Source organism: Mchenga conophoros, linkage group LG2 (genome assembly GCF_057382185.1).
Source record: "Mchenga conophoros isolate Kocher_MC1m ecotype Shallow Benthic linkage group LG2, M_conophoros_male_GT1.1, whole genome shotgun sequence".
Lineage (NCBI taxonomy): Eukaryota > Metazoa > Chordata > Actinopteri > Cichliformes > Cichlidae > Mchenga > Mchenga conophoros.
Genome location: NC_140527.1, coordinates 18,540,644 through 18,565,084, shown reverse-complemented (window position 1 = coordinate 18,565,084; position 24,441 = coordinate 18,540,644). Strand labels below are relative to the sequence as shown.

The following is a 24,441-nucleotide window of genomic DNA, read 5'->3' as shown; positions in this document are numbered from 1 at the left end:
CAGCTCTCTGCAGGTCATTCACCAGGTCCCCCCGTGTGGTTCTGGGATCTTTGCTCACCGTTCTCATGATCATTTTGACCCCACGGGATGAGATCTTGCGTGGAGCCCCAGATCGAGGGAGATTATCAGTGGTCTTGTATGTCTTCCATTTTCTGATGATTGCTCCCACAGTTGATTTTTTCACACCAAGCTGCTTGCCTATTGTAGATTCACTCTTCCCAGTCTGGTGCAGGTCTACAATACTTTTCCTGGTGTCCTTCGAAAGCTCTTTGGTCTTGGCCATGGCGGAGTTTGGAGTCTGACTGTTTGAGGCTGTGGACAGGTGTCTTTTATACAAATGATGAGTTCAAACAGGTGCCATTCATACAGGTAACGAGTGGGGGACAGAAAAGCTTCTTACAGAAGACGTTACAGGTCTGTGAGAGCCAGAGATTTTCCTTGTTTGAGGTGACCAAATACTTATTTTCCACCCTAATTTACGAATAAATTCTTTACAAATCCTACCATGTGGATTCATGGATTTTTTTTTTTTCACATTCTGTCTCTCACAGTTGAAGTGTACCTCTGGTGCAAATTACTGACCTCTGTCATCATTTTAAGTGGGGGAACTTGCACAATCGGTGGCTGACTAAATACTTTTTTGCCCCACTGTAGGGCATGTAGAGGTCCTCTCCATCTCCGTCCAGTGAGCTGTCAGCATAGGTGAGGAGGAGGAGGATGTTGCTCGGCAGCAGAAACACGATGAAGACCAGCAGCACCAGTACCGTCACCCGGATGGCGTGACCGTAGAATTTTCCCCCGGCCAGCAAGGTTGCCAACACAGTGCTGTGGCAGTACAGGACGATGGCTAAGGGTAGCAGGAAGCAGGTGGCGAACAGGGTGGCGAAATACGGCAAGAAGTAGTTCTCATGCTCATCCTCTGGAAGCGCATCGTGGCAAGTGGTGATCTGCAGCGTGCTGACTTCGTAGGTCTGCCGTGACAGCAGCAGTGGCAGCATGGCAACCAGAACCACTGTCCGCACCACCAGTGACATACACAGAGACACCTGCTGGCTGCGCAGAGTCCTGGCGCGAAATGGGTGGACCAAAGCGATGTATCGGTCCAGGGACACAAAGGCCAGACACCACATGGAGCCGTACATGTTGCCGTAAAAGATCGCCATGACAAAGCGGCAGAAGGGCTCGCCGAGCTCCCAGTTGTTCCCCCGGAAGTGGTAGACGATCCGAAATGGCAACGCCATGAGTAGCAGGCAGTCGGCCACCGTCAGATTGATGAGCAGCGTGGTGGACGGCAGCTGTTTGGTCCGGAACACCAGAACCCAGAGAGCCAGCAAGTTGGAGGGCAGACCGACCACAAAGGCGAACAGGTAGAGGATGGGAAGGTACAGGTTGGTGGCTGGAGCCTGGATCTCCTTCAGCTGCTTTTCCTTCAGAGTTGTCCCATTACAGGTAGGCCTGAGCCGGAAGGTCCGCAGACCTGCGGGGACACGACACACATCAGAGCGTAACAGGTCTCCCCTTAACCCGCTAAAACTGATGGGAGTGCGGGCACTCCCATTGGTTTTAGGTCAAACTTTAACCATTTAACCACTGGCTCAATTGCAAAATTCCAACTGTTCCTGAAAGCAGCAACTCTGCGCTTGCATTGCAAGTCGCAACATCCAAATCTTGGCAAATAACACAGAAAACAACAAAAACAAAACAATTTTAAAAAGATGGTAAAAAGAACTCAAGAACCCAGATGACTGATAAAATGTCTACAGCTCCATCACACTCACTCACTCTCTCTTCTCTCAGCCAACCTCTGTCTTTGCAGGGTTGCCTGAGGGTACCGTAATGACTCCAACTTTACTGAAAAAGCGAGGAGTCGCTGCTATGAGTCAGTTGTCTGTGAAGCTTCTCAGTCATCCAGGTCATCGTAGTCAAAGGAGCTTGCAAAGAAAAGCGTCTGGACTTCTTTAAGTTACTTGAAGATGTTTCACCTCTCATCCGAGAAGCTTCCCCACTCCTGCTCCAAAGCCTAACCTGTCGCTGCCATCGGACAGGTGTTTTTTTTTTTAAATATCTGTAACTCAATTGAAAGAATTCCAGCTGTTCCTGAAAGCAGCGACTCTTCGCTTTTTCAGTAAAGTTGGAGTCATTACGGTACCCTCAGGCAACCCTGCAAAGACAGAGGTTGGCTGAGAGAAGAGAGAGTGAGTGAGTGTGATGGAGCTGTAGACATTTTATCAGTCATCTGGGTTCTTGAGTTCTTTTTACCATCTTTTTAAAATTGTTTTGTTTTTGTTGTTTTCTGTGTTATTTGCCAAGATTTGGATGTTGCGACTTGCAATGCAAGCGCAGAGTTGCTGCTTTCAGGAACAGTTGGAATTTTGCAATTGAGCCAGTGGTTAAATGGTTAAAGTTTGACCTAAAACCAATGGGAGTGCCCGCACTCCCATCAGTTTTAGCGGGTTAAGGGGAGACCTGTTACGCTCTGATGTGTGTCGTGTCCCTGCAGGTCTGCGGACCTTCCGGCTCAGGCCTACCTGTAATGGGACAACTCTGAAGGAAAAGCAGCTGAAGGGGATCCAGACTCCAGCCACCAACCTGTACCTGCCCATCCTCTACCTGTTCGCCTTTGTGGTCGGTCTGCCCTCCAACTTGCTGGCTCTCTGGGTTCTGGTGTTCCGGACCAAACAGCTGCCGTCCACCACGCTGCTCATCAATCTGACGGTGGCCGACTGCCTGCTACTCATGGCGTTGCCATTTCGGATCGTCTACCACTTCCGGGGGAACAACTGGGAGCTCGGCGAGCCCTTCTGCCGCTTTGTCATGGCGATCTTTTACGGCAACATGTACGGCTCCATGTGGTGTCTGGCCTTTGTGTCCCTGGACCTATCATGCGAAGGTATGCATGATAAGGTGGGGCCAGGTTTCACAATGAACTCACCCGAAACTCTGGCTGATTGGGACCCACACCCAGTTTCACACCTTGGCTCAGGCGATTAGAGGATCACCAGGGGGTCCTTTTGTCCCCCTGTGGGGGGATACTCCCACTAGGTTTATATCTGGGACTCTCTACGGCAACTTCGCCCAGCGTGGCTGGGCACCAGTATCAGATTTTCTGTTTGTGCTCAAAGATTTAACGATGTTACACAGAAAGGTCATGTCGCTCCTGCGAGAACCATCATCACTGAACGGTGGCATACTGCCCAAGTTCATTCCAAGATGGCTGCCGAGTGCCAAGACCTCTTTTAAAAAGACTTTTTAGAGCTTGTCGTGTCCTGTTAGCTGCACTTCCTGCTTCCTTTGAGATAAAACTGGACAGCTAACAGAGTGCTCTGTGTTTCTGTTCAGCAGGAACTTCCTTCTCTCTGCAGACCTCTGTATCTCACCTGTCTGTTAAAGACCCACTTTACTTTGGATGAACGCTAACCTTTTACATCCCAAATGGTGAGCTGTGGGATTTTGTTATTACAGTGTACAAAGACACAAAAAGTTATGAGTGAACTGTGTTGGTACTTTACATGCACATTCATTTTCCATAAAGGTTTCCACAAAGCTTCAGTCAAGGGGAAGTGGATGTGTTTGCACAGAGAGGGCTAGTGAGGGGGGGTTGTTGATGCCTTGTGATCAGCAGTCCAGACAACCCACCGTCACAGAGAAACCAGAGGGGTGTGACCACAAACAAAGTTCAGGACAGCTTCCAGCTACTCAAACCAATCAGAGATGTTGTCAGATGAAATCTATAAAAACCATAAAACTCTAACAGTAATTAATGTTAAACCACGATTTGAATGGATGATTTTGTGTCTGAGCGCGCTCAGTGCTGCTGTTTATTTCTAATGTTTATTTCCACATTAGAGCTGTAAGACTTTAAACTGGATCCATGGGAACATTAAAGCTTCCTGTCCCACAGGCTGATGAAGGAGACCTGGAGATCAGGTCAGAGTAAAGTCAATGTGATTGGTTGAACAGGTGTTCAGGTGTGTTCTGTGTTTCCAGAGACTCATCACCAAAATAGAACCGTGTTCTGCATCAGCACATGATCACATGCAGGTTCAGACAGACTATAATTGATCTTGGACAAGCCTGTAACTTCAGAGACATTTACAATATGATTATTGATTAATGATTGTTGGATGTATCCTTCGTGGCCCAGTGTATCCCAGAATTGATAGCGCGGCCCAGCCAATTCCAGTTTTCCTGTTTTTCAGCTTAGTTTTAATATTACTCTTATTACTCTTTCTGGGTCACAAAATAAACTTTTAACATATTTCCAGGCGAGAATGTAGCTGTGTAAACTTCAAATATCTGCTCGGTTTATCAAGATATCACATATTTGTAAAAGTGCTCCGATGTTTTCTGAGACGTCTGTTACCCACCTGCTCCATAGGGCACATCGTTTTCAGACCCCTGCAGTCTTTGGCTACTCAGGTTAAACATGATATGATATACAAGTCACTCAGATGACTTAAAAATGTTGTTTGACTTTTTTCAGTGTTTTATTTGTTCCTGAGTAAATCGGTTTGGCTGAGATTAAAGTTATAGTTTTCACACAGCTGAATAAACGTCAAACAGAAAACTGATATCACAGAAGACCTTACTCCAGTGTCCTGTTATATCTTAGCTAGCAAGGAGCAGACGGCTGAGTTTATTAAACTCCTCCGAGGCAGCGGTGCCGTAAACCTAGACTGTCCCATTTCACAGCCGCTCACTTTCGGCGCTCTCGATGTTCGGAGGACCCGGCCCACGTAGACCGTGAAGGCTGGGTCCTCAGGAGGATGTGGCCTCGGAATTGGGGCACAGCTTGTGTCTGTAAAAAGTAATTATTTAAATAAAGTTTACATTGATTGAACAGAGGCGGTGGTTTACGACACCAACTATGCCATCTATAATCCAGTTTTGAGTTCCCTCCCCAGACGCCTTAACGCCCACTCACATCCTGGGCCATCTGACCTCAGGAATTCGCATGATAAGGTGGGGCCAGGTTTCACAATGAACACACCCGAAACTCTGGCTGATTGGGACCCACACCCAGTTTCACACCTTGGCTCAGGCGATTAGAGGATCATCAGGAGGTCCTTTTGTCCCTCTGTGGGAGGTTACTCCCACTAGGTTTAAATCTGGGACTCCCCACCATTTGACCTTAGAACTGAAGAAGCTTCTCGGATGAGAGGTGAAACGTCTTCAAGTAACTTAAAGAAGTCCAGACGCTTTTCTTTGCAAGCTCCTTTGACTACGATGACCTGGATGACTGAGAACCTTCACAGACATTGATTGGTATTGGTATTACACACATATACAGCCGGTCCTAACTGAAGGTCATTTAATAAACACAGCAGGTGTCTCTCCATGTCTGATGACCTCCCCTGGGGATCAATAAAGTATTCTAATTCAGTTTAATTTGAGAGGTTTGATTAAACATGTGAATTTTATAAAAGTGTCTTCAAATGCACACAAAGTATTTTCAGACTTTTAAGTTTGTACATGTTTTTTCTCTGCTGTCTAAAGTGTCAGTAAATGATCGACCCTGAGGAGGAGGCACTGCTTCCCTCTGTAAACACTGTGCATCCTCACTCTGTTTAAATGCCCTCAGGTTCAGAAAGCTGCCAGTAAAAACTGTCAGCCTGCCTACGCGTTCACGGGAAGAAGAGAAGAAGACTCATGGATGGCCATAAAAGGACATTCATCTGTGGGGTGAGGAAGAAGAGGAGAGACGCTACAGACGAACGCCAGCAGGCAGACGAAGAGCAGGAGAGTCCCAGTGAGCCCCCTCATTGTTTTTCTTCTTCTTCTTCACTGAGTCACAGCTGCAGCAGATGTTTTTCAGCTCACCTCAGACTAGTACTGACAGTACTCTCTCCCAGTATCAGTGGTACTGGTAGCATTGGTAGTAATGCTGTCAGCAGTAGTCCCGTCTGTGGTCTGAGGCGTTCTGTCTGATCTCAGAGCTGCTGTGCTGTCCCCTCCCCTGGTGATGCAATCCAAGTGTGTGTCTGTGTCTGGTATGTGTGCCTCTGTGAGGACCCGTGCGTGTCTTCCTCTTCTCACTTCAGGCTAGCTGGTTTTGTTTGTAGACTTTTAAAAACTGTTATGTCCTCAGAAGTATAGAAGTCCTGACGTACCTGCTTCCTACTACCTCCCCGCCATCCTCTCCACAACCCACACCCAATCAGAGCTCAGCGGGGCAAGCTGCGTTTCTACTCTGAAGCATTTTCCACTTTTACTGCGAAAAGAAAAAATACATTAAAAAACTGAAACAAGAAACTCTGAAAACTGAAAATCAAAAACAAAACTGAATAAACAACAAAACCTGTAAAACATGATGAGGCTTACCTGCACTGCTCTCACCTGGCCTCACACTGACGTCACACTCAGACGTGCAGCTCTGCTTCAGTCCTCAGAAACTAACTAGTGAGAAACTATCTCCATCTTCCCGAGCGGTTAGCAGCTGATAAGCAGACTTCCCGTCTGTGGCTGATGCAGAAGTTTAGGGCGTTGTTCATGTCTGATGCTCCACACGAGCTCAGGCTCAGATGGCCTCTGTGTGCCCTGCAGAGCACAGCAGGAACATCTGGAAGGAATCATAAAGCAGGAGCTTGAAGAAAATTAAAAATTCAGAGCAAGAAGAAAAGACGACAACACTGCACAAAATAAAACCTGAGAAGGGTCAAAGGTCACCTGCAAAAGAGCAAACTGGACTTTAGCTGCTCTGAAAGGAATCAGTGGCTCTCAGGTCACTAAAACAACCTCATGTACTGCATTTACATGCACAGGTAAGAGTTTATACAGGAGTGAGATATTTCAGGACGACTGATCTCATCACAAACACTCATGACGCTTCAGCAGGTCTGCTCCAAAGCAGGGCACCAGCAGCGCCACCTGTCTGATTTACCTGAAGCCACACACACACCTGTGAGCTGCTGTCGGTCAGACTGAGCCCACCTGCATGTACTGACGGTGTCCAGCAGGGGGCTCAGTCTGACCGCCTGCTGCTGCTCATTCACGTTGCACTGTTACAGCTGACATCCACAACCTGTCGGTGATCAATAAGCGATCGATATCGTCGTCGTTGTTACTATTAGCTCCGCCTCTCTGCAGCTATCGCGACAGCTGATCCAAATCTCAGCTACAAAACATGAAGCCCGGGCCCCTCAGTGTGCGCCTGCGCAGTTCTCGCTGATCGGAGAGACGGAGACGGGGCTCGATCCTCCGCAGCGCGCAGCTTTCACCGGCGACAAACCGGAAAAAACACCGAGCACGAGCCAAATCCTCTCACGAGCATTTCATCGAACCTCTGGGGGAGCGCGGCGAGCGGGAGCCCGCCGGTGTGTCTGCTTGCACCTGGCGGCAGACGGCGGAGGCTCAGTCACTGTTAACGGAACCGCAGGCGGCTGCAGTCCGCTGAAAACGAGCTATTCTGCCCCGACCTCCGAGCTACCATCCGGGCTCCAACCAGCGCAAGGCTCCGGGATGCAAACACCAGATATTGGCCTGCTGCTGATGCTCCGACCTTCCAGATGTCCGAGCTGCACCTTCCAGCCTGAACCCAGAGATTAACGAACACGAGCTCACATCTGGAGACAAAGGATCATCTGGAGGACAAAAGAGGAATAACACATCATCCTCTGGAGAGCCAACCGGGAAACAGCATCCGGAGGATTAATGTAAACAAAGAGACCAACATCTGGAGGACAGACTCTCAGTGACAGGTGAGAGCCCGCGTCTCGTTCACGGTGATAAATGACAAATCCACAGTGCTGAGGACTTCCTGTTTCCTAAAGCAGAGGAAGCTCCCCAGCCGTTGCTGCTGCCCGGCTCATAAACTTTGTTTCTCTTTCTCACAGTTTGGATGTGACCAGGAGACGCTGTGAGGATGCGGACCCGTCTCCCCCTCCCACCGGTCCTGGTCCTGGTCCCGGTCCTGGTCCTGGTCCCGGTCCCGGTGCAGGCTCGCTCTGTGTCAGCAGGGCGCTCTGACACAAACATGGTGGTGGAGGAGTCTGTGAGCGCTACAGTGAATGCGACGGTGCTGGACGGGCGAGGAAACGCCATCCATGTGATTAGCAGCGATGACGGGAAGTATGGACAGAACTCCCCCAAGGTCGACACCAGGGGTGTGATCGTCGCACCTGCACCGCATCACGGAGGTATCTGAGCACACACACCTGTCACCTGCAGTGTCAGTAAAATGAATGCTGAGTGGACGTTTCCACATACTTCTGGTCAGAGTCAGCCCTCATTTGGTTATGTTTTGTAGGAAAATACATGGAAACACAGTAAATGAGGCAAAAACTTCATGTACTTTTGTAACGAGTTTGAAAGTGAATATTTGGTGTGAGCAGCTTCATCCTTCAGCTCTCTGAGCAGGATCTTCAGGAGAGGTTCTTCAAGGACATTCAAAGCTCTCTGGATGTTTCTGCCTTGTTGTGTCCTCTGTCAGGATGACCCCACAATGCTTCAGTGAAGTTTACAGTGATGCTGAGCTCCAGGCTATGGGGAGGCCCATCCATGACCGATACTGTTCATGGCACTTTTCATAATTCATGAGTTTATCAAAAATCTCCAACACCACTGACTGACCTGCAGCTGAAACCATGACCTCCACCGTGCCTCACAGATGGCTGCAGACAGTGGGAACACCTCCTGATCTCCTCGTACACACTGACCATGATGTGGATCCATCTGTCCAGCAGACCTGTTCCTCTGGTCTTCAGTCCAGTTCTCGTCATTTTCCCGTTTCCCTTCATTAAGAACGTCTTCCTGACAGCTGTCCATCACTGAGACATTTCTGATGAGGCTTCAGTGAACAGTCGACGATTGGCTGAAGGTCCAGATCATCTCTGAGCTCTCTGTTATTTTTTATAGACTAATAATATAATTTAAATCAGGTTCTTTGATCAAATGGGAGGACCAGCTGATCGAACACGAGCCGTGTTTTGTAGCTGGCTGTTATCAGAAGTTCATCCATTCATTGGATGTGGGTGTTCTGCCTCCACGGTGGAATAATTGTACAGCACACATTTTGGATTTTGGAGGCTTTCAAGCGTAAGGACTCTGTGCGACTGAGGCATGGTGGTGGTAGCTTCATGGTCTGGGCTGTCAGTGGTTCAGGTACAGGAGGAACACCTCAATATTCTCATCAACAGCTACTCGGTCGAAGCTTGGACACAGTTGGGTGTTCCAATAGGACGATGATCCCAGGCACACGTTTGGATAAAGAAGGCTAACGTTCAGCTTCTTAAGGGGGAGTGTAAGTGCACTTGGTTCTCAGCCACAAAGGTGGAGGGCAGACTCTGAGTTTGGCAGGGGTTCCTGGCTCAAGGAGTTCGGTCACTACAGGGGAACAGGAGATTGACAGAAGGAGTAATGTGGTGTGATGTGGATGCTGTACTGGTCTAAGGTGGTGCAGACTGAACTGGGTGTGAAGGTGTAGCTGTTTAGTTACCTCCCAGTGTATTAGGGCAGGGCGATATCGCTAAAAATGTTTATCGCAATATATATTTGAAAATTTGCGATAACTATATAACTGATGATATAATCGACGCGAGACAGAATACTTTACAACTCTGCAACCTTATTAGTGCAAAAAAACCCATCCATGTATTTTACTTAAACAAGCAGCTGTTTTTATATAGAAATGTTATATAGAAATGTAACAGTGCAAATACAAATTCCTTGCTGACAGTTTAACCAAAAGGCACTTCCAGTGGAAACGGGCCGACATATCCTCAGCATAACCATGTAGAATATCCACAAAACTTAAGAAGAGGTTATACACACACAATACGGGAATATTATGTTGAAGCACAGTACGTATCACTCCGCGAGGCTCCTGCCTACGATAGCTGTAATGCTCCGACAAGCCGAGCGGTGCGGCTACGTAGCTTAGCAAAGTCGTACTAAAACATTTTTGAGCGCCGTGTACATAAAATCAGTTCGGTAATAACAACGGCCCGCTAGCATGCTCTACCAAAAATAGTGCTTTGCTGTGTATCTGATGGACGAAAGCTAAACCTGTTCCACACCACGGAAGTTGCAGCATTTTTACAAACAAATTATGGTTCATCTGTTTCATTCAACGATCCACTTTCGCTCTTCTCATTCTCCGCTAACATTTCATTTTCTGCCTAACATTACATCGGTATTACCGTGAATGGTATGATATGGCCCAGTCCAACAGTGTATGTCCCTACCCCCACCTGTCACCACCAGGTGAGTAGCGACCAAAATGCAGATATCAGAGATACAACAGCTTCCTCTGAAGGCTGTGTGCGCTTGAAGACAGGTGAGGAGTTTTCAGGTGCTGCTTGTCCACGCTGACAGGAAGCAATTTAAAAACACCCTCATTCAGCTGAACACAGGAAAAGAGGCCAAATGTAAAGGTAGCTCAGAGCCTCGGTATGAGCAACGCATCAAAGCTGTTCAGGAGAGAAAGAGAAAAGGTGGATGTGGCCTAACCCACTGATGGAGGATCCTGGAAGTTACTCTGATTATCTCTTTGTTTCAGAAAAAGTTGTGAGTTTAAGAGAAGCTGATTTGTTGTTTTCTTTGCCGTCAGAGTAATCAGCCAAATTCAGCGACACACACCAACATTCACTGTCAACAAAAACACACACACACACCATCCACTCCATCAGCTGCTCCCATGAACACTAGGAAGCAGCTGATGAAGTGGATTGTGTGTGTGTGTGTGTGTGCGTGCGTGTGCATGCATGTGTGTGTATGTGCACGTGTGTGTGAGACACTGCAGAGGTTTTCTGGCTGCTGAAGGTCGGAGAGTCTCTGCTCCGAAGTGTCAGATTACAGTCAGATGGTCCAAGGACACTGCAGCTGCTGGATGGAGCGCCAACACAGACACAGACTCACACACACAGACCTTCATGTCACTATAACTGTGACCAATCAGACGTGTAACAAAGTAAAATAACTGAGTTCAGTGTTTTTCCAGCTCAAACCACAGCAGCAGCTGAATGCAGCCGTTCCACAATAAAGACAATAACACAGTAGGGCTGGGCTATATCATACCGTTCACGGTAACACCGGTGTAATGTTGGGCAACGATAAGAAAATGAAATATCGCGATAGAATATGGGTAAAACGCGCATGCGCAGTGCCTTTGTTTACATACGCACATGACGGTGACGCAGAATGAGAAGAGTGAAAGCGGATCATTGAATGAAACGGATGAAGCAGAACTGGTTTGTAAAAATGCTGCAACTTCAGTGGTGTGGAACTGGTTTAGCTTTCATCCCTCAGATACACAACAAAGCACTATTTTTGGTAGCACATGCTAGCAGGCCGTCGTTATTACCGTGTTTGGAAAATACGGCACACTTAAAATTAATCCTTTGATTTTTCTGAAAATCTACAGTGTCCCTTATAATCCCGTGTGCCTTATGTATGAATTCTGGTTGTGTTTACTGACCTCGAAATGATTTTATGTACATGGCGCTCGAAAATCTGTCGCACCGCTTGATGGATTGTTGGAGCATTACGGCTATCGTAGGCAGGAGCCTGGCGAAGTGATACATACTGTGCTTCAACATAATATTACTGTATTGTGTGTGTATAACCTCTTTTTAAGTTTTGTGGATATTCTACATGGTTATGCTGAGGATATGTCGGCCGGTTTCCACTGGAAATGCCTTTTGGTTAAACTGTCAGCAAGGAATTTGCATTTGCACTGTTAAATTTTTATATAACTTTAATGCACTTAAAAAAGCTGCTTGTGTAAGTGAAAATATATTGATTTTTTGGGGGGGGGGTTTGCACTAATAAAGTTGAGGAGTTGTAAAGTATTTTGTCTCGTGTCAATTATATTGTAAGTTATATCGTTATCGCAAATTTTCAAATGTATATCGTGATAAATATTTTTGGTCATATCGCCCTGCTCTATAACACAGAGAAAAGCATGTTGGAGCACCTGCTAGTGAAACCTGAGCTGAGTTCAAAGTTCACGGTACAGCTGCTGCACATCTCCTTGGTTCTGTTAAAATCAATGAGGTACTATAAGTGCTACAAAATGTCATCTTCTTGTCTGTCCATGTGTGTAAAGTCTGGTCAGCTGATTTAAACCAGCCTATAGCGTGCTCTGTCCCACGAGGACTGGACTCACACAGGTGGGCTGTCAGCTGACTCCCATGATCCTCTGCAGCAGGCCGACTTTCAGATTCACTCCTTTGAGGAGTTTCATGACATTCGATTCACGTAATCAACTCCCAGAAAATAAAAATAACTGAAAACCTTGGGAAAACCTCAAAAAGTCTGAAGTTGACCCAGCGGGGGTGGGGCACCACACGTGGGTCTGAGCCTACAGATCGGCTGATTTTTGTTGTTTTCATTATAGAGAACGATCAGCTTCACATGAACATCTGAAGTGATTGACCCGTAATGTGTCGACATGCCTGTTTTGGGGTTTCATGTGTTTTAACTGATGACACGCGGATCAGCAGCCAGCTTTGTTCTTGTTATTATTGTTTATGTATTGATTAATCTGAAGTCTCAGTGTTTTTATTGATCATCGTTGTTTGATCTGGGAAAATTCACTCGATTAAAGATGAGTTATTGATCGAATGTTGAGCAGCTCACCTTTGAGTCGTTTTAGTTACACTTCATTAAACTGACTTTGGTTTCCTCTCAGTGGTCGACCGGCAAGGATGCGACCCAAACACTCACTTCCTGGTCCCGCCCCGCAGTGTCCACTGGGTGGCGCTGATGCAGAGAGGTAACTGCACCTTTAAGGAGAAGATCTTGAAGGCAGCTGCGTACAACGCCACGGCCGTCCTCATCTACAACAACTCCCCAGAGTACACCGTCAAGATGGGACACGAAGGTCAGATCGCTCACCGCACGAGCCAATCAGAGATGAGCGTTCACACACACAAGCATATTACTCATCTGAACAGGTGAAACGTTTACCTGAGTGTTTGCTTCACACTGCAAAGATGGACGTATTCTCCACCCTCTGGTTTGTGAAGCACCTCCACATTTAGTCGTGTGTGCAGAGCTATGAGCTAAAGCTAGCTAGCTTTGTTAAACTGGCATAGCTGCAGACAGAGCAGGGAAGTATCAAAGTATTTGTACTTCCTCACTGTACTTCTGCATATCTGTGCTTTACTTGAGTATTTATTTTTCAGATAACTTTTGACTTCTACTTCCTTCAAACTAAATGTTTCTATCACATCAACAAACATCAGCACACAAACTGTTTGTGTGCAGTTTGACTCATAATGTGTTGCAGCTGCAGATTTCACAGGAAGAGCTAACTTCACTCAGGGAAGAAAGACAGGAGAAGAAGAAGAGAGCTTAGAGTTAAAGGGAAGGATGCTCACTTACAGCTCTATATGATGGGATGTTATATTTCTGTCTTTTGTCCTGCAAAACAAACTGAGCTGACGTGTGAGTCAGAGGCTGCATGAAACTTTTCTGCAGTTTGGTGAATGACAAACGGCTTAGTTGGTGAATTTACAGTAAAGCTCCGTGTTGGACGGCACACAGTGGATGTGGTGATCAGAGTTAGCTTACATGAGTTTTAGCAGAGATGAAGCTAAGCTGATGATGCTTAGATTCAGTCATTAAATCCCACCATCATGCTAACTTTGTATAAACTGTGTACTGTTGGTGTGGGGACTGAAGCATTGGGTTACATCCTGTTCAGTTGTGTACATCCACAAAGAGCTGCAGCAGCAGGTCAGCTGGTCACAGCCTGGACATGATTATTGAGCCAGGGTAGAGGCAAAGTAAAAGTATTTGAGTACAGATCTCGTACACTTTCACTTTGACTTCAACTTTTATCAGAGTATTTTGTAACACCAGTATCAGTACTTGTACTTCAGTACAGAATCGCCATACTTTTGGCTACAGAGACCAAAGAGCGGCAAAGCTTTAACGACTTACTGTGGTCCCCCTGGTGGACATTAGAGGAACTGCAGGCTTTGGTGCTGGAGTGATGGCTTCACTTATCTGGAGCTGGTTGGTGTTGGCGTAGCCCTCCGCCCCCTCATCAGAGCGCGGCCATGTCTGCGTGTAAAAAAGACGCCATGGCGGCAACAAGGACGCTGGTGTCCAGGTGTCAGGGCGCCTACAGCGATATCAGCGAAACAAAATTTCTGCTGTTTGAGTTCATAGCTCAAGCTCGTGTGCCACAATGTGATGGCATGCTGGGGTCACTGATCCTAGCATATTGATTTATTGGTCGCAGGATGGACTCACATCAGAGTGTTTCTGTTCATTAAAGTCTGACACTGGTTTGTGCTGCAGCATCGTCCCTCAGAGATGTTCAGGTAAGTGACGACTGCCGGGCGGGGGGTGGAGTCGATGTTCAGTCTAAATATAGATCAACGTGTCATTCGAGGCTGAGGTCACTGTGACCTCACACTCTGTGTGTGGGACAGAGCGAGGTGATGATGGGGAGAAACATCAGCATGAAGAGATCAACAGACAAAGAAACAAATTACAAAGCTGATGTCCAATTAGAGTTTCAGAAAACACAAACAGGAAGTACTCCATGTTAAGAACAGATTATTTATCTCGATTGTTGGGTGGTGTAAAAATAAATTAGACCCAACCGTGCTGGTCACGTGTGCACTGAGCTGATCGGCGTGATGCGTGCTGCCTTCTGAACGTCCTGGTCTTTTGTATGAGCTTAGATTTCAGCTGGTCTGAGATCAGGGTTTACAGTGTTATGTTGGGCTGATTCGATAATCTGACCTGGAGTCTGGGTTTAACAAACATCGAGCAGTTTTTAACAGAAGAACTGCGACGCCGTGTTTAAATGATCTGAAGCGTCTGAGCAGAGACCGTCACCAGAGTAACTGCTGTGTTTAAGCGCTCATGATACACATGCTTTTGTTTTTGCAAACACTTTTAAACTTGTAATGTGTGGTCAACCCATTAAAGCCAGTATACCCAGTACACTTTACTGTATGACTGTTAACACGGCGTCCCCGTCCCTGCTGCCACCCTGTTTCTGATTCTGTTTGCAGGCACGGGTGACATCGTGGCGGTGATGATCACAGAGGCATACGGTAAAGAGATCCTGGCCCACCTTGAGCGGAACATGACGGTTCTGGTCTCCGTGGTTGTTGGTCAGCGCGGGCCCACCAAGAACATCAACCGAGGCTCGCTGGTCTTCGTCTCCATCTCCTTCATCATCCTCATGATCATTTCGTCAGCTTGGCTCATCTTTCACTTCATCCAGAAGATCCGCTACACGAGCACTCGCGACCGCAGCCAGGTAACACGTTAGCCGCGGGCTGATGCTACATTCAGGTACCAGAGTCTGTGATATCCGCTGATGTGAGTGTTGTCCTCCTCCTCCTGTGAAGACTCTGAGCTTCCAGGATTTCTGCTCCTGAGCAGAGAGAGAAGCACTGTCTGATAAACAGTCTGTCGGGCTCTTCAGCAATCGATCGCCCTGATCTCACTCAGTCCAGCTGGAGAAACCTTCTTCAGACACTTCCTGTTGTCACTTTGAGATCCTTCCTTCACCTCATCAGTATTTCCTGCGATGATCAATCAGCCCTCTGAAGGGTTAACTTTCTTCTTTACTGTATTTCTGTACCAGCTGACCGCCCCTCTTCTCATGTTCTGCTCCCCCGATGTTCTCCTGGGACTTTTGTTCATATAGTTTGATTCGTTTTCCACCTCCAACATGGCCCTGCCTGCCATGTTGGTGTTTCCAAACCGGAGCCGTGTTTGTTTGGAGACCAGCAGTTTCCTTCACGGTGTGCTTCATGAAAGCATTCTTCATTTGACACACATTTACAGCTGTTACTCAGATGTTCTTCTTTTTTGGTGTTTCCTGCCTCATCTTTCACTGGCCCTTTGAAGAACAAAGGGCCAGTGAAAGTCAGTCTTTCTGTAGAAGAGCAGACTCTGAGTCCAGGTAGCTTCAGAAGAACACATTTGCTCAGAGGTTCACTGACTGACTTGGTAAAGATGAAGTTTGTTTAGTCGTGTGACTCTGATCAGAACACATTTCACAAAGAATCAAAACCCAAATCCTGGAAATGTTTGTGACTCTAACACTCTGTCCTCTCACTCTGTCAGCATCGTCTTGGAGATGCAGCGAAGAAAGCCATCGGAAAGCTGAAGACGAGGACGGTGAAAAAAGGAGACAAGGTGAGCACATGTGTTGGCTGTTTCTCCTTCACATGTGATGTAGGACCCGTGAATGAGGTTCCGAAACCCAGAAGGTTAAATTTACGTGAGCTTTCAGGCAGCGAGTGACTGCCTCTGCAGAGCTGTAATACATGGAAAGAGAGCTGATGGAGCAGAACTGTCTGAAAAAGGTTTTTGCTCGATGAAGTTTCCACCTCACTCGTTCATAGACAATGAGCTCAGCGTCTGGATCCTTCACATCCTCGTTCTTTGAATGCAGCATGTGAACATCTGGTTTCCTCACAGCCGTTTGGTTAACGTGTCGCTGACGTTCAGATGAAAGAGCAATGATGTTGTTCAGAGGAGAAACATAAATCAGAAAGACTTCTAACTGCGAGCCACTATCACAGAGGTAGGGAACGTTAGTCCTCGAGAGCGGGTGTCCTGCAGGTTTTAGATCTCACCCTGGGTCAGCACACCTGAATCACATGATTAGTTCATTACCAGGCCTCTGGAGAACTTCAACACATGTTGAGGAGGTCATTTAGTCATTTAAGCCAGCTGTGTTGGATCAATGACACATCTAAAACCTGCAGGAAACAGCCCTCGAGGCCTGGAGTTCCCCACCCCTGCACTATCAGAACCAGCAGAGACAACATCACAGCAAAGCTCTGACCTGTTTCCTGTGTGTGTGTGTGTGTGTGTGTGTGTGTGTGTGTAGGACACAGAGTCAAACCACTGTGCAGTGTGTATCGAAGTGTACCAGCTGAACGATGTGGTTCGAATCCTGCCCTGCAAGTGAGTCTGACCTTGTTGCTGCAGGCTCTCCAGTCTCAGACCAGTCTGGCTCTGTAATTAAAAGTGTTTTATGAACTCTTCCTCGTTCTGTCTGCTATGTCTAATGTCGTGCTGATAACACGTAGCGTGATGTTTTTTGATAACACGCCTGTGTCTTTGCAGACACGTCTTTCATAAAGCGTGCGTGGACCCCTGGCTGAAGGAGCACTGCACCTGCCCCATGTGCAAACTGAACATCCTCAAAGCTCTCGGCATCACGGTGAGTCCTCGCTGACACATGGGCATGTTTGACACACAAAAACAGAGACACCCAGATGTGTTGTAATCCAAACCAGCGTTCACACCAGGCTGACGTGCCCTCACCGTACACCAAGCTTGGCTAACGTGAGAAACTGGGTCTGTTGCGGATGGTTGCAGCTGAACTCGGTATTATTTCGATGTCTTTCTGCTGATAGGGTAGATTTTACAGTGAGGTAACAGAAATGTGAGTTAGGTAAAGAGACCAACATTTCCTCACTGTTTGCATTTATGTGCATTTTTCTATTAAATGTTAAAGACTTTTAACTTTATCCACGTTTTGCTTGTAGTTGAATGACTTTGTCTGCATTTCTGAGCTCTTTGTCTTGTTCACGGAGACAGTTCTGGGCTTGAACATTAAGGTCAATGTCTGAGGTGGAAATGTGAAGGATAGCAGATGTGTGATCGTCACTGTTTCATCACTGAGAAAGTTTTTCTCCAAAGAGAGTTAATGTCTCCTGACGTGTGGACAGTTCTCCTCTCTGGGACAAAAAAATAAAAACAGCACCAGTCTTCAGCATTGCTGATTTTTAGATTTGACATTTTGAACACCTGCCAGTTTGTCCCGTTCCAGCCTCCGACTCTACAAACACACCTGCATGATCACGTTCCTCCCTGCAGTCCTTTCACTGAGTGCATTGCTGCCAGCTCCTCACAGTCTTGAGCTCTTTGGTTATCCCTCACGTGGGCGGCGTCACAGACATCGCAGCTCTCGTCCAGAGCTAGCGTCCGCTTTATTTTTCAGCTGGAGCTCCAGATCTCCTGCAGTGTCATCAGTCCACCTGAAGAGGCACGATCTAAAATGCTTCTTTTTAACATGACAGAGTCCACCGAACGCTCTTTGATAAACTCTGAGAATAACCTGTTGTTCTTTTAAGAAAAGATAAAGCTGGTCCAGACTGCTCCATGTGAAGCTGCAGTTTTGGTAGCAAAGGTTCAGTTTTCCATTCCTGCTTTGCTTCGATTAAGTTCTTGTGATTCACTGCGTTGAACCAATATTCAGACTGTAGCAATCTGCTGTCTGCACACAGCGTTACTTCACTGAATACCTACTGTCTCATCAAAAACTCTAAATTCATCTTTGTAGGCTGACAAATATCGTGCGCATTTACAGTAAAGCTGTGTCATGAGCAAACGTAAATATTTTTATTGTAAAAAGCACATTGCTTTTAAAAGCATCAAAGTTGTGATGCTTTGTCCAATAAAACTGCAAAAAACAGTAAGCCTTTCTCTAACTGAAATGGGACAAACTGCATATGTGCACGTTTATTTATCCCACTCATCAGCTACAACAGGAAGTCAGGAGAGTCGAAATGACATTTGGATTGAAGAAGAGCAACGTGGTTTTGTTTTTTTGTTTTTTATCCTTTTAGGGGTATTTGAGAGTGTACAATAGCTTTTCCAACCAGCCCATGTGTGTTTTGTGGACTTTGAGAATGCGTTTGACCGCATCTCTTGCTACACTCTGTGATGTTGTTTCAGGAATTTGGGGTATCCGGCTTGTTATTACAGGCCACTAAGTCCCTGTACAACCGTAGCAAGACTTTGGTTTGCACTGTCAATTATAACTCAGACTTGTTAAGTATCTGAAGTGTAAAGAAGGAGATGATGGATGGATGATGGATGGATGGTAGAACACTGGAATTCGTGCATTTGTCTGTTTTAGTTTGATCAATTATAGGAAATATTCTTGCTTAAATATGTATTTAGACACAGAACTTTTCCCTTTGTTAAGCCCTGGAAATAAAAGTGCAGGCTGCATCAATGATGCAACGCAGTGTTTCTGAAGAAGAAAATTTCCATCTATAAGACATCAGGTGTGTCTGAATTATACCTGGGAGTGACTGCCTCTGTCTGTCCTCAGACCAGTGTTCCCTGTGTGGACAGCGTTGTGTTGGATGTGGATCGCCTCGGTGCCAGTCAGGCACCTGGCAACCAGAGGGCGCCCCTTAGTGACAGCAACCAGCCATCCATCAGCCTGGAGCCACTCAGCCCCACCCATTCTGAGGCCACGCCCAGAACACCTGCCGATATCACTATCGCCGTGACCAGTAAGTGACACAACAACATCTGTAATTCACTGTCACTGCAAATAAATGTTCTAGGCAAGTAAAAGACAACTTCATGTGGATGTAGAGCAACAAGTTTACAGTGCAACTGAGCAACGTTATCCAGCAACCAAAGTAAAACTGAAAAGTAAAGAGTTATGCGTCTGCATCTGCTGCTGAGTGAATTAACTCTGATGGACGTTCTTCTGTCCTTCCAGGCGGCGGTCGCTTCTTCAGCAGGAACTCCATGTCTCCTCGCAGCGTCGTCTGTGAGATGGAGCTTCCGGATATACAGGCTTCGCTCGACCTCTACGATGACAACAAGTCCTGAGACTGGTTGTCATGGTTACTGCCCTCCAGCAACAACACCATTCCAGTTGCTGAGAGATGTAGGACATTTTATGGACACAGGAAGTCTTCATATAGTGTTTCCTGTTTCAGGGGCGTGCGGGCGGGGGGGGCGGGGGGGGGGGGCGTTGAATCTGATCTTTAACCATCATTTATTCTACCAGATTTTCTACAAACTGAACACATCCGGGTCTGAATCTGGGTCTCGATCCTGGTCTGGATCCCACTCTTGAATTAGAGATTCTCGTGTTTGTTTGTTTTTTCCTAGTAGAGGGAAACTAGAAGACGTGGAAGCAAACAAATCAGCCTGAACTGAACCAGAGCACCTGAATCCAGACTTCCTGCCCACATCTCTGTGTTCAGGCATAGCTCTGGCTGACTGATGGTGACATCATTAACAGGCTCCTGAACCCTGTAAAGACCTGGACCTGGACCACAACTTTTTCTTGTTTGTAAGTGCTGAATGAGATCTGTAGTCCTCTGTGTCCCTGGACAGAACAAGAGCCAGATGAAATTCTGGACCCGGATCTGGACCTGAACACTAGACCTGGACCCTAAACAATCATGTGGACTTTAATAGTGTTAACTATTAACTCCCTGTAGCAAAAAAATAATTAAAGAAAAATTTAATAATGATCCAGTTTGTCTGTAGATCAAGCGATGTTATATTAAAGGACTGATCCACCACTTCAGGAAACCTCCCAGTGGGTGTGGCGTTCCTCAGGAAACCGTTCTGGGTCTTCTGTCCTCAGATTTAAAGAACAACGCAGCATTTTCAGAAACCTCACGTTCCCGTCTCAGAGATGGGTAAAGATGAGGAATTTAATTCAATCCAACCTATGATGTTAGCATAGTTTAGCACAGAGGCTGAAGCCGAGGGGAAACTGTTAGCCTGCTGTAGACCGTGACAGACTAAATCTAACGTGGACACCGAACACTTCTAAGAAGTTGGAGGTTTTCATTATTTTTCAACTATAATGTGATGCACATACTGTTTAGTCACTATTAATACGGGTACATCAGTCATCCTGATCAACAGTAAGCAGGCTGCTGAGCTGCTAACTAATACTAACAAATGCTGATCATTGCTAACATGTCTGTACAGTAAAGACTGGAGGTCCTGAAGTGAGGGACTGCTCCGTTAATGTGTATTAAACAGCTTCTGAATTACTCATTCTGTTATTCTAACAATAATAATAATCAGTATATAAACAGCATAATACAATCTGTAACCTGACTGATCGATCAGTATTATCTCTGAAGTGACCTGAAGTCCTGCAGGACGCTCAGCTGCTAACTGTCTCTCTGTCTTTGTCTCTTTGTTTCATGGTGGTGGTGATGAAGAAGGACGTGGCGCTTTTAGTTCACTGTGTCTGTACTGCCTCAGCATTAAATGTCATCTAAATGTCATCAAAGTGTCTTCAACATGCAAAGTTTCTGTTTCTTTGTGGCCAACTGAGCCAACCTGAAGAACCTGCTAAAAAGAGTAATCTGCATCAGAGATGGGGTGTATATAAAAAGAGCCGTGCTACTGGTCAGATAATGTCATTAAAGGATAGCCGGAGGGTTAAAAATGCTCCAACAGCACAAACACGGTCCAGATGTCCGGTTTGGGGCCTAAAATTAGCAGAGTTTAACCATCCACCTGTCACTCAACAAGGCCACGCCCCTAATATTGCCTTATTACAATTTAAACAGGTGAGTTCTAAAAACATACGAAAATGTACGCAGACAGCTACATAATGAAAGGACGTGATCGCATGTTAATCAGAATCAATACTTTATTGATCCTTCGGGGAAATAATTTTTTGTTACAGTGCTCCATTATAAACAAACATTAACAAAGACAGACAATACACTAACTAAGAATAGCACCATATATACAGGCATATATGTACATAAAAGTCACTTATTAATAAATAGCTGAAAAAGAACAAGTGCAAGAAGGGTGTAGCTGTTGCACTAAACAGTGTGTTAGGTGGAGGAGTTGTACAGGGAGCCACAGGCAGGAATGATTTCCTGTGTCGTTCAGTGGTGCATTATGGGTAATCTCAGTCTCTCACTGAACGTGCTCCTGTGACTGACCAGCATGTCATGGAGTGGGTGGGAGGTGTTATCCAACATTGTCTTTATCTTGGACAACATCCGCCTCTCCGACACCACCTTGAGGGAGTCCAGCTCCATCCCCACAACATTGCTGGCCTTACGGATTAGTTTATCGAGTCTGTTGGCATCTGCGACCCTCAGCCTGGTCCCCCAGCATGCAACAGCATAGAGGATCGCACTGGCCACAACAGACTCGTAGAAAATCCTGAGCATTTTCTGCCAGATGTTGAAGGACCTCAGTCGCCTCAAAAAATAGAGACAACTCTGGCCCTTCCTGTAAAGTGCTATGGTGTTTGTAGCCCAGTCCAGTTTATTGTCAATGTGTACTCCAAGGTATTTATAGTCCTCCACAATGTCAACACTGACCCCCTGGATTGAGCTGCAGATGATTCTGCTCACGTGACAAAGGAGTCGACCACAGCCCGGTACTCTTTCTCATCATCCCTGCTGATGCATCCAACCACCGCAGAGTCATCAGAAAACTTCTGAAGATGGAGGTCTCTGTGCAGTGGCTGAAGTCTGTGGTGTATAGGGTGAAGACGAAGGGAGAGGACAGTCCCCTGTGGTGCCCCTATGCTGCTGATTACCTTGTCAGACACACACTGTGGGAGACGTACATATTGTGGTCTTCCTGTTAGGTAATCAACAATCCAGGACACCAGAGAAGCATCCACCTGCATCGCTGTTAACTTATCACCCAGGAGGGTCGGCCTGATGGTGTTGAAAGCACTAGAAAAGTCAAAAAACATGACCCTCACAGTGCTCGCAGGTCAGTGCCACGGGCCTGTAATCCTGGGGGCCACTGGGACGTGGCATCTTTGGAATAGGGACGAGGCATGATGTCTTCCACATCACTGGCACCCTCTGCAGACTCAAAGAAAGACATGCAAGAGTAGTTGCAGACAAATATAACCCTTTAACATGTTCCAGTGAAACATGGAAAACAGCTTAATGTTGTTTTGTAGCTCCTTCAAGTTATAGGCAGGAAAGCTTTTCCCAGTTCAGTGTGAAAAACAAGTTAATGTTAAAGTGTCCTGTAACCTGATTGTAAGTATTCTGCTTTAAAAACAGTCAAAGCAGGCAGTCTGTGCAGCTGAGCCTGGAAATAGAGTCAGCTGTCAGGAATCATAATGCACTGTGATACACAGAATCAAAAGGCTTCAATGTGGATGTAGAAGCATATGAACAATCAACCATGAAAGATTTATCTATGAACTATAAGCCTGATAGTTTCAGTCACCTAAAATATCATGCACTTTTTTATATCACCGTTCACAATACGTAAACAGGTGATGAGGGAAATGATCTTTTGTGCTGTCTTAACTACACTCTGAAGCCTCGCTCTGTCCTCCTTAGTGCAGCTGCTGTACCATACTGTGCTACAGTAGGTTAGCAGGCTCTCAATGAACGAGGGGTAGAAGGTCAGCAGCAGGTTGGAATTCAGCTTGTACTTCCTGAGGACCATCAGGAAGTGCAGCTGCTGTTGGGCCTTCTTGACGACCGCTGAAATGTTGTCTGTCCAGGAGATGTCAGCAGAGATGAGGACACCAAGGAACCGGAAGGCGTGGACCCTCTCCACACACTCCCCGTTGATGTAAAGGGGGGCTAAGTCAGTGCTGTACCTCCTGAAGTCGACAATGGTTTTGTTAGTGTTCAGTGTCAGGTTGTTCTCCGAACACCAGGATGCCAACTTCAGGACTTCCTCTCTGTAGGCTGCCTCGTCTCCCTTTAAGATGAGTCTGACTACTGTGGTGTCATCAGCAAACTTGATGATGAGAATGTTGTTGTGGGTCGAACTGCAGTCATGGGTGTAGAGAGAATACAGGAGGAGGCTCACCACACAGCCCTGTGGGGAGCCGGTGCTCAGTGTGCGAGTGGAGGAGAAATGAGGGCCGAGACTTACAGTCTGGAGCCGGTTTGTGAGAAAGTCCTTTATCCAGGCACATGTGAGAGGAAGGAGGCCAAGAGTGACCAGTTTGGTGATGAGGATGTCCAGGATGATTGTATTGAAGGCTGAGCTGTAGTCCACAAAAAGCATTTGGACGTAGCTCTGCCACCTCTCTAGGTGACTCAGCACAGAGTGGAGGGCTGTGGCGATGGCGTCTTCTGTGGATCTGTTTGCGCGGTATGCTAGAGTGACCAACCGTCCTCTTTTTCCTGGACATGTCCACTTTTCATGTTCTGTCCGGGGCTTTCGGGGGGATTTTCGAGACTGATGAAAATGTCCGGGTTTTCCTATAGGCCTACATATGTATGATGTCATCTCCAAGCTGCTGCTTTCCAAGTCACTTTCTGCACTCGCAGACGGGACAGACAGCGTGCAGCAAAGCCCCTGGTGATGTTTAAAAGATGCCAAAGTGCAACTGCAGCTTTTCAGACAAACTGCAAAAGAAATTTCCCTCGTATCGTCCCGGTACTGGTAATTTTTCTCATACAGATGAGGCCTTGTTTCGGTACCCTTATTTAATTCCAGAGGTTTTTAAGTTGGGGGTTTTTTTTGCCCTTGTTGACTTGTAAAAGCCTATATGACATTTTTTATATCACCATTCATTAACCGCACAGAGAAGGCCTCATTTAAATATGTTAAAAATTTCTTTAAGTAAACATTATTGAAGTTCTTCAGTACTGGGCCAGGTGTCCTCTTCTTTGGAAATCAAAATATGGTCACCCTATGGTATGCAAACTGGTGGGGTCGAATTCTGGGGGGAGGAAATCCTTGATGTGCTGAAGGACTAGTCCAGGGGTCGGCAACTTT

The 24,441-nt window shown here is 46.4% G+C and overlaps 2 protein-coding genes across 2 annotated transcripts; one reads left to right on the top strand and one right to left on the bottom strand.

Moving 5' to 3' along the window:
• Positions 1 to 590: 590 nt before the first annotated feature.
• On the bottom strand, positions 591 to 6,785 carry LOC146581835 (proteinase-activated receptor 4). Its single transcript, XM_085245796.1, has 3 exons — positions 6,337 to 6,785; positions 5,652 to 6,211; positions 591 to 1,477 (listed from the first exon to the last, which is right to left on the bottom strand). Exons 2-3 carry the CDS (start codon positions 5,761 to 5,763, stop codon positions 591 to 593), a joined length of 999 nt encoding a protein of 332 aa, XP_085101922.1. The 5' UTR covers positions 5,764 to 6,211; positions 6,337 to 6,785.
• A 288-nt stretch (positions 6,786 to 7,073) lies between these two features.
• On the top strand, positions 7,074 to 19,679 carry rnf130 (ring finger protein 130). The gene is made up of 9 exons (XM_085287366.1): positions 7,074 to 7,697; positions 7,833 to 8,135; positions 12,629 to 12,820; positions 14,973 to 15,223; positions 16,039 to 16,110; positions 16,811 to 16,887; positions 17,050 to 17,146; positions 19,049 to 19,235; positions 19,451 to 19,679. The coding sequence occupies exons 2-9, from the start codon at positions 7,862 to 7,864 to the stop codon at positions 19,561 to 19,563; spliced, it is 1,263 nt and encodes a 420-aa protein (XP_085143492.1). The 5' UTR covers positions 7,074 to 7,697; positions 7,833 to 7,861; the 3' UTR covers positions 19,564 to 19,679.
• Positions 19,680 to 24,441: the final 4,762 nt, after the last annotated feature.

Bases quoted from the DNA above. Each gene is read 5' to 3' on its own strand.
- LOC146581835 (XM_085245796.1), bottom strand. From the start codon at position 5,763: ATGAGGGGGCTCACTGGGACTCTCCTGCTCTTCGTCTGCCTGCTGGCG. The intron at 1,478-5,651 runs ATGAGTCTTCTT...GTGTCCCCGCAG, and splicing joins ATGTCCTTTTATGGCCATCC to GTCTGCGGACCTTCCGGCTC.
- rnf130 (XM_085287366.1), top strand. From the start codon at position 7,862: ATGCGGACCCGTCTCCCCCTCCCACCGGTCCTGGTCCTGGTCCCGGTC. The intron at 8,136-12,628 runs GTATCTGAGCAC...GTTTCCTCTCAG, and splicing joins ACCTGCACCGCATCACGGAG to TGGTCGACCGGCAAGGATGC. The intron at 19,236-19,450 runs GTAAGTGACACA...CTGTCCTTCCAG, and splicing joins TATCACTATCGCCGTGACCA to GCGGCGGTCGCTTCTTCAGC.